Genomic DNA, 10,089 nt, shown 5'->3' on the forward strand with positions numbered 1-10,089 from the left:
TCCCTAGTAGTTTATGTTTCTCATGGGCTTCTATCGTCTGCTTGAAGGCATCCACGCCGGATATGATAAGCATAGGAGTCGGTTTTACTGGAACACCGCAGATAATAAGAAGAAATACAGATTGGTTAAATGAAAAATCATGTGTAGACCTAAGAATCAGGGTGGGCCAGGCATCCTGGACACTTGCCTTATGAACAAATGCCTGATTCTGAAATGGTGGTGGCACTTGCTCTCCTCACCCCCAGACGCGCTGTGGTGGCATATTCTTAAAGCTAAATACTTCCCTACCTCCTCCTCCCTCCTTTGTAACTCGACGGGCTCCCCCACAGTTTCCCAATTCTGGCGCCAAATGCTCAATTTTAGAGACGATTTCAGGGCTCTGGTTAAATTTTCTGTAGGTGATGGTGCTTCGGTTACCGGTTTTGGCTTGATTGGTGAGTGGGGGAGGCGCCACTTGCGGCGGCCTTCCCTACCTTATTTTTGTATGTGGCATTTTCTTTTGTCTCCATCGCGGAGCTCACGGCCAGGGAGTGGGACTTTGGCTTTCCCCGGGCCATGTCTCCAGTAGAGTAAGAGGATTGGCATCGCCTTGTTGCCATCCTCCATTCGCTCTCGGAGTCTCAGGATGTGGTCTCTTGGCCGCATGCTGCCTCTGGTCGCTTTTCTATTAAGTCGTGTTATCATGTGTTGGCCCTGGGTTCGGTCGCTAACAAGTTCATGCCTATTTGGGCGGCTAGGGTGCCGCCCAGGATTAATATTTTCATGTGGCAGGTCATGCGTGGCCGTCTGCCGGCCACGGACCAGATCAAGAAGCAGAATGGGCCGGGTTCGGAGTTTTGCGCCTTATGTGGCGAGCGGGAGGACACTGATCACATCATTTTCCGCTGCCCCTTGGCCATGTTTTTCTGGAGCTGCCTCCGTGAGTGGTTGTCGGTCTCCTGGGCCCTGCTTAATTTTGCTGACCTTCGATCCAATGTTGCTTCCCTTCATAGACAAACCAGGAGGCTGTTCTGGTTCGGGTTTTCGGCCATGTGTTGAACCCTATGGACAACCCGTAATAAGTTTATCATTGAACAAGTGTTCCCTAACAAGGCGGTTGACTGCTTATTCAAATTTTCTAGCCTATTGCAGCAGTGGAAATCTCTGATTAGAGAAGGCGACAAGGCGGCCGTGGAGCTTCTGATCTCTTGCGTTGGTGCTTCGGCTAGCAACATTTTGGCCGGTCTTCATACTGGAGCTCAGCAGCCGCACTAGCTGATGTCTTTGTCGGCGTCGGCGTCTCAGCTCTTCTGTCATCTGGACTTTTGTTGTGTGGGTTTGTGGGCCTGCAAGCCTAGCTGCCGGTTGTGGCCTTTCTTCGGATTGTTGTTCCCTTTGCGGTTGTTGGGTAAACGTTGTGGATCTGTTTGTGTGTGCTACTCTGTTGCCGTGTGGCTTTATTAATTTAAAGTCGGGCTAAGGCCTTTCCTCTAAAAAAAGCATCGCCGAATACGAGCTTAGAAAAACTCTAAGAGAGTCATCATATTGGTAGCATCATATTGGTAGCATCTCAAAATATTATGGAGATTGCCGAGGCAACGCTCAAACTCAAATTCGCCACATTGCAGCCTCCATATTATTTCTTTTCCTTATATTTTTTAGTTGCATCAAGTTAACACTCATACACTCAATTTCAAGATTTAATACTTGCATAGACTATATATTGTGTTAGAAAGTTCTTACATAGAGAAAGAAAAGTCGACTAACAAAATTTTCATATCATAGGTGTTCACAAAAAATGATTTTACATTTAAGCAACTGTAACTTGAATTTGAGCCCAATCGCGTCGACGGTGAATGCTACGCATGGGGCACATGCATGTGTGATGGGTCTAAGTGCCGCGGTGTAACATCCCTAAGTAATACCCTACTCCAAATAATTATTATGTTACTTATTTTGCAACCATCATGGCATCATGCATTCTTCCACTATGCAATATCCTCAAAGTCATGACAAAAATATTAAATGTCTTTAAACCATTTGTTTTTCCCATTATTATTATTTGATTTTATCAAACCCATGTTTCTTTTTTGTCTTAGGCTTTGAGATACAGTATTAACTTTTGCACACACTCTTGTATATGTATGTAGGGCCTTCACACCAAGTTTCACAATTTTAGCACAACCCTAATGTAGCACCTCGGCTCAGCGAACATGATGTGCCTTGCATATTAGCCCAAGGATCCGAGTCTTCCGGTATAAATTGCAAATTGGAATCAAGCACAACCACAATATATTACATCACATGTGTAGGGCTTTACGTTACAACAGTTAGAGAGGCAGAGGCGGCACTATGCGTGTGCCGACAATATGTACATTATTTATCTAACATGGTATTGTAGTCTAGCAGCGGAATACACGACGAATTGACAACGATAGTGGGGCTCCTTACCAAAGGGTCCCTGTTGGGACATGATCCTAACGCTAAAGCATGATCATCCTCAGAACACTGACAGTTAGCATCTGCTGCATCTTGCATAATAGGCCAAGTGAGTTGTACTCACAAACTCACAACAATCATTGCAAGCATCATGGTAAGAGCATAGCACACATATGCATAGGCATATAAGAATGATGCATCTTGGTCTAGTTTTATTTTAGCACAAGGACTGTTGATCAGAACCCCTGCATAAAACCAACAAATAAATTGGTAATCCCCCAAAAAGGTCATTACAACTTGGATCTTAGATCTGGGACATCACTGTAATAGCTCAACAGTTGCCCAAGACAATTTTCCAGAAGACAAGTGTCAAGGGTGCTACCCGGAACATGGAAGCAGTGTTGATAAAAAATATGTAGCAGCTGCCCCATATGGTTGGCCACAAGACAAGTGTCAGGGGCGCTATTCTAAACACAAGAGCGGTGCCACGAAGAGAAACTCAACAACTTCCTAAGAAGGTTGGCCACAAGAAAAGTGTCACGGACTCTACTCAAGACATGGGGACCATTTCGAGCAAAAATAAAGTCAGCGCTTCCCAAGTAGGTTGGCCACAGGACAAGTGTTAGGGGTGCAAAACATGGGAGCCGTGTCGAGCAAAAATAAAGTCAGCAATTCCAAAGTCGGTGTTTAGGGGCACTAAGCAAAACATGGGAGCCGTGTTGAGCAAAAATAAAGGCAAACGAAAATCCATCGAGGCCATATGTGCTTTCGGTACAAGTGGCAAGCCGGGCTAAAAGTATATAGAACAACACTTTACCATACCCTCTCCCTTGCTTGAAATAGCGAGTTCTGCAAGGGGATAGAGTGGGATTAAAGGGGTTGGATTCACTTCTATTTGACTCTGTGTTCTTTTCTTTTAACTCTCCAACCTCTTTATTTATTCTGTGGTATAAGAGGTACCAATGCGCTTGGGGCCTCATCAAACCATGTGCTAGGGGGAGAGAATCTAGCGAATCTTGCTAACTCATGAGCAACCGAATTTGCTTCATGGAGGCAATGCTCAAATCGGACTTGACCTAGAACGCGTGGCATGTGGTAACAATCATCAATCATTGCTGCAGCCGGGCCAGCAAATAAACCACCATCTTTCATTGCTTGTATCACATCACTATTATCTGAGTTAATCACCAATCTTGAGCATGCAAAGCTTTGCGCCAGATTGAGTCCAAACTGGAGTGCAAGGGCTTCGGCCTTTCGGCCATTAAGGCATCCATGCATTCACCTGCTACATTATTTCCTGTCGCCAAAAAGTTTTCAAACTATCCCCAAGTACAGCACCCACTCTGCCTTGCAGAGAGTCCGGGTCAAAGCCCACATCAACATTAAGCTTTACTGTCCCGGCAGGTGGACACACCCAAGGGTTTCTCTGAATTTTTGCTTTTGGCTTGGAGGCTGCAATGCCCGCATCAACTATTTTTGCTTTTGACTCTGTGTCTTGATTAGTCAGGCTCATTATGCTACCATAATTTTTTACTTTTAACCAAACAAAAAATAGATAATTGCCGGCAAGGGGCATCGCGAGGCGGTGCGGTGGCCGCCGTGCGAGGCAGTGTGGTGGCAGGCGGCGGCGCGGGTGCGAGATGGCATGATGGTGGGCGGCGCGGCAGTGAGGCGGCAGGCAGCGCCGGCGTTTATGGAAAGTTGGGGCAAAAAATGTTTCTACAACGGTTCCGTAAAGTGACCATAATTTGATGGGAAAATGATCTTCTTGTAAATGTGCGGAAAGAAAGGGCCTAGTTTATGGAATCTTCTAAAATTATAGATGATTTAAGGGAACTGTTGAAGAGATTTTTTACCTTAATTTTCTATAAATGATAGTACGGGAGCTGTCAGTGATGCACCCGTCCGAGCAGCGGCACTGCCGTCCAGGAGGGACCAATCGCGGTCATCCCAACCATCCGGGGCACGCGCCAGACACGTCCCGCCACGTTCAAGGCGCGCGCGTGGCGTCACCATGTCGACACCCGACACCGCGGCAGTACGGGACGCAGCGCCAGTACGCAGTGTGATTAAGATATGCGCAGCCGGAATCCTTCCTCGAGATCGTGTGGTGCGGTAATATAGTAATGCCGTAACTACTATACTAGCATAGACAAATCTTAATGGACCAAGCAAGTTGCAGCAGCAGCTAATCACAGGAGAGATCCGATAGTGCAGATTAAGTACACCTCTTAATCTCTTATAGTATATGCACAATTAGGCTAGCAGTGTCGAATTTCACGAGCAACCTGTACTCAAAAGTATATATGTACGGCCTGAAATCATTTTCTTGGTGTTTTATCTTTAGTGGCGACCATTACCCCAGTTTGCCACTGGTAACTCGTTTGGGAATCTTGTGAGGCCTCCATCTCGACCTAAAGATGCAGGCAGACGCGTCCGTGCCGTCCCTATCCGTTCACACCGCCAAAAATGCACTAATCTTTGTTATTTGAATAATCATGCTTGTTCTAATTATGATTCCGTGGACAGACGCAGACATACCGACCCTGTCCAGTTGCATCCCTCGACCTCCGAACCCATGTTGCTCTTTTCAATTGGCCATAAAGTCCCTACATTACTCAGCTGAAAGGTGTATAAGAGCATCTATAGCGGACGCCTCAAACCCTCTCTCGTACGCCCGCGGCCCGGTCAGTGACCGGATAGGAGAGGGAAGGAAAAAGTGACCCAATCGGATCCCACGTCATTCCTATATGTCCGGGCTGTCCACGAATCGTCATATTGAGGACAAATGTAGGGAGGATATGAGGGCTCGCGGACGCGCCCAGGCGAGCCCGGTCAGTCCGCCATGTAGGACGCGGCCCCATCCGGGACCATCTTTTCTCTTTCTTTATTCATTCTTTTCTTTCTCTATCTTCATCTCCATCAATTATGTGCAAGTGCCTGATCATATGAGGAAGAAAATGAGAAGTGTGGCTGCGCGAATGAACAAATAAGGACTCAAAACGGACACTCCCGATCACTGACCAGGCGCGTCCGCGGGCTTTTAGGTGCTCATATTTGCTAAGTCCGGCTGTAAACGCTCTAAGTTTGCGAATGTGTCCCTAGACCCAAATCTCTTGCGTACATCAATTCCATGTATGTATGGCCCTATCACACTTCAGTTATGACATGCCTTAGTTTTGCAATGTTCAACGCAAATCTCAGAAGTTTGATATAATTAGTGACCAACAACCGAAATTGAATAGCATAATTTTGCATGCATATATACACTTATTTTGTTAGTTAAAGTCTGGTCAAAATTAAGCTAGGCTTAATCCTAGAGGCTGCCTTATTATTACAAACTTAGAAGGAGAGAGTAAGATGTATGTTTCTTTATTACATGTGGACTTAGACATATTTAGCTAAATGAATTATGTGCGGTCGTATATGACACTGACGCATGTGATGACATCAATCATTTGCATATAGATATAACTAGGATGTGACCACCTAATTGTCCCAAGCTAACTCCATCAAACATGTCATGATCTGATAGTTAATGTTTACAATCTCAATCTCCCGCAAAAAAAATATTTACAATCTCAATAGAGAACAATTAGGGACCTCTCTAACCCGTTCGGGAAGATTCACGCAGAATAATGCCTCAATGCCATATATAGCCCGTAGGGAGCTTGCTAGCTAATACTAGGCGTGATTAGGTTCCCTCTCTAACCTCTCCACAAAAAGTTCAATGGATCTGCAGCAATTAATGGAGCATCAACTGTTCGACGATGGCGCCGTCCCGAGCTGCATGATCTCGCCGTTAGAGGCAGACAACGGTTTCACCGACGAGCTGCCGTCTTTGCAGTTACCGGACCTGGACCTTGACTTCGACATCCACGAGTTCTCCGCACCGGCAACGGCACCGGCGAAAGCGGCCACCTCAGGTGGCTCCGGATTGGTTGGTTCCGGTTCGGGATCGCACAAGAAGCTCAACCACAACGCGTACGAGCGCGACCGGCGGACGCAGCTCAATCAGCTCTACTCGACTCTCCGTTCACTCATCCCCAACGCAGATCACACAGTAAATCATTCCTTCACTCATTGATGCGAGCTAATTTGGACGTACTAGTAGCCCTAACGATTAAGATGAAATATTTACATATTATGACCAATGTGTATCTCCCTATCTCGTGCGGCATGCAGAAGAAGCTGAGCATTCCGACGACCGTCTGTCAGGTCCTTGACTACATCCCCAAGCTGCAGAAGCAGGTCGAGGATCTGGAGAAGAAGAAACAGGAGCTCACTAGAGCCAAATGCAGAGAAAGACTGCAGCGCGTCAAGGACAACACATGCCGTATTGTTTCTGCCACTCCTCTCGATGGCAACGAAATCATGGTCCAGGTTAGACTGCTGAGCAACATGGCTGCAAGTCTTCCTCTGTCCAAGTGCATAAACGTATTTGAGAACGAAGGCCTTCACCTCATCAGTTCATCGACTTTCTCCACCGAGGTCAATAGAACATTTTACAGCTTCCACTTTGAGGTACGTTATACATATATATATATATATATACATATATATATATATATATATATATATACATATATATATATATATATATATATATATATATATATTTACGCTTGTCCCCCCCCCCCCCTCTCCTCCTCATTAATACACGGTATTTTAGACATTGGCACGTTTATAAAGTTGTAAACTTAACCTTTATTTTTGTATATGAATATAGATGATGTTTGCTAAGAGACAACAAGAAAATGTGAAACACTTTTACAAAAATCTAGGATTTTAATAGGACATGAACATCAGCTCCATAGCACCGCGAACCCACTTGCAGTTTGCATGCATGCAGATCAGGAGAAGACAACCTGGTGTCATCGAGATTCTATTGAATCTTGAAACTCTAAAATGTTTTAATTATCAACTGCAAACCCAATTTACGACAAGTCTTGACTATTGGCTCTTGTCTCGACGAGAGCTTAGATAGAATATCCCATATATGTGTATGTTTCAACAACAAAAATCCACCATTTCGCCATCCAGTGGTTTATGGAGTTGGCATTGTGGTGGTACCACATTACCATGTGACAACTTGTTACAAAAGGCTGGTGACTAGTGTGTCATTACGTGCTAATGAAAGGTTCTAAAAATGTGTTAAAGCATAAGTTAGCACCTAAAGATTTATAAAGTAGGCGGATGTACTGGTACCAAAGGTACCACGTGGTAACTTGTCAGAGAATAGGATGGCGACTAGGGTGTTATTATATGGTAACAAAAGAGTCCAAACTTTTTTTTGTTGAAATATTACCAAGTGAGATCTAGTTTTGAAGCTTCCGTCCATATGGAGATAACCATGAACGCATGTTGTCAATGGGGTCGACAATTTGAGCTATATAACAATTTTTATCACTTCTAAATTTTCTCTATGTGTATATAGCAACTTTATTTTTCCTCCTTATGCGCACATAATAATTTACCCTTTTTGCAAGCAATCTTTTAAAACTTCGCATAGCTGAAAAATGTGTGGCACGTTCGATGTAATTCGACCATTCTTTCCAGAAGTGATATTGATTCATTTTTTCCTCGATAATTTATTTATACAGTCAGATATCAAGGTGCGAGGGCACAAAGCAAACTAACCTGCAATTTACACCCCTAAATCAAATTTTGCAATGGTCTCTAGTGTTGGTCTATAACTAAACGCCGATTTGCAATTTGTTCATAACTATACGCCATTCGCAAGGTTCTTGATCGCATGTGCATTTTGGACACCCTCAAGCCTTAGGTTCCATTAATCAATGCTCATTTATGTGCTCGTGTGTGGATACTCATGTTGGTGCCTAATAATCATCAACCATTTTATTTTGTGTTATTGCCCCTAAGAAAATTTCTATGTAATTGATATTGTTGATTATCTATAGGGGACAAGATGGTAAGATGAGTATTGTGTTGGCTATAATTTTTTAATGATGTTTCAATCTTTTATTCACCCCTTGCACTAGATTAAAATGTTGGGAAAAGTAGTAGAAAACAAAAAAATATCGCCATACAAACACCCAGAAACAATATGAAGATGCATCTCGGGTTTGGATCAACGATCATTACCAACTCCGGAGTGCTGCGGAAGTAGACGAGTCGGTGTAGATCGTACTTGGAGTCCATCGAACGTAGATGATGATCCCGCGAACCGCCCTCAAACGATCCAAACTGAAGACCGAAATCACGGCCTCTCTACTTGATTGCAAGTGTACAGTCTTCGCGATCCAGTAGTGCTTCATCGTTCAGAGCTAATCGTCGCCGGAGAATTACAAGGAGGAGATTAGAACCACACGGGGCTTCTAATTATGACGATTAGAGGTGGTTAGGGCTAGCTCTAATTAGTCAACTAGGACCAACTAAAAACGAGAACTAGATCCACTAGAGGAAGCTCCAAAACTTGTGTATCCAATAGAGCAAAATCCCCAAGTATATATATAGGTCACTACTAACACTCAGCAGATCGTGATTACCTTAAGCTCGTGACCTAGTAGGTTCGGTAAATCATAGACATGAACGAAACCACTTCGTTCAATGACCGATAGAGAAACCGTGGACATCCATATCGGTCCCTATGATTACAGAATGATATTCCAGTGAATCTTTGGTTATCATGTGATGTTCCCTTTGCTTCGCGATACTATACAAAAACCGATGCGCATTTGTATCCTCCTGGGTCATCACCATGCTCACTATACCGTTGCTTCCGTTATCGGTTTTGTTCTTCTTTCTCGTTAACGTGTTCCGGCATCCCTGTGACGTAGTCACCTGTGTCTGTCCAGACGATGATGGATGCCATCACACCGAGAGGGCCCAAAGAATATCTCTCCATCGTCGGAGGAGAAAATCCCACTCTCGAGCTATCATGTCACTTGTCAAACTTTCCGATGAGCCTGAAAGTTGTCGTTATGATCACCTTGTTATAGATGACGTTTGAGCAACAACAAAGCCCGCCGTCTGGTAGGAAGTGACCGAGACACGCTCATGGTCTGAGGAACTAAAACACATGCTAACACTCTGTGTTATAACAAATGATTTCAGACGATGTAATCACAAAGTATAACATATAAGTTTGGGTTGATTCAATATGATCGTTCATCTAACGTCATACCCTCAATGTTGTTTTAGGACTATCATTACAGTTAATGATATTCTAAGATCCGGAAAACATGATCACCAACAACACTTGAGCTAGTCTTAGAGGCGAAACCGGGAACCTATTGTTTAACCATTTATCATTTCACACATGCATATGAGTTTTTCACTGAATCACATATTTCAGGATCATAGCAGTTATAGCATGAAATATAAACTCTTAGTTAAGAATAATGGGAATATAATAATACAATATTATTGCCTTTAGGGCATATTTCCAACAGTCTCCCACTTGCACTAGAGTCAGTAATCTAGCTGCATAGTCTTTAAAACACATATGGTTTATCTGGTGTTGCTCATGATTTGCTTGTGGTAGAGCCTTTTGTCATTAGTTTTGACATATTCAAAACATTGTGATATTTATGTTAGTCTTGTCTGATTTTAAGGATCTTAATCCATCTTGCTGTGAGCTATAACATTTTATTCAGAATAAAATATTATTGAACTCATTGCACTTAAAATCTCATCAACCATATCAAG

General features: G+C 43.6%; 1 protein-coding gene across 1 annotated transcript; it reads left to right on the forward strand.

The window, feature by feature from the left end:
- The first annotated feature begins 6,129 nt into the window (after positions 1–6,129).
- Positions 6,130–7,210, forward strand: LOC123163982 (protein IRON-RELATED TRANSCRIPTION FACTOR 2). The gene is made up of 3 exons (XM_044581388.1): positions 6,130–6,481; positions 6,604–6,942; positions 7,148–7,210. Exons 1-3 carry the CDS (start codon positions 6,149–6,151, stop codon positions 7,208–7,210), a joined length of 735 nt encoding a protein of 244 aa, XP_044437323.1. The 5' UTR covers positions 6,130–6,148.
- Positions 7,211–10,089: the final 2,879 nt, after the last annotated feature.

The sequence above is a fragment of the Triticum aestivum genome, chromosome 7D (genome assembly GCF_018294505.1).
Source record: "Triticum aestivum cultivar Chinese Spring chromosome 7D, IWGSC CS RefSeq v2.1, whole genome shotgun sequence".
NCBI lineage: Eukaryota > Viridiplantae > Streptophyta > Magnoliopsida > Poales > Poaceae > Triticum > Triticum aestivum.

Bases quoted from the DNA above. Each gene is read 5' to 3' on its own strand.
- LOC123163982 (XM_044581388.1), top strand. From the start codon at position 6,149: ATGGATCTGCAGCAATTAATGGAGCATCAACTGTTCGACGATGGCGCC. The intron at 6,482-6,603 runs GTAAATCATTCC...TGCGGCATGCAG, and splicing joins TCCCCAACGCAGATCACACA to AAGAAGCTGAGCATTCCGAC. The intron at 6,943-7,147 runs GTACGTTATACA...ATATGAATATAG, and splicing joins TTTACAGCTTCCACTTTGAG to ATGATGTTTGCTAAGAGACA.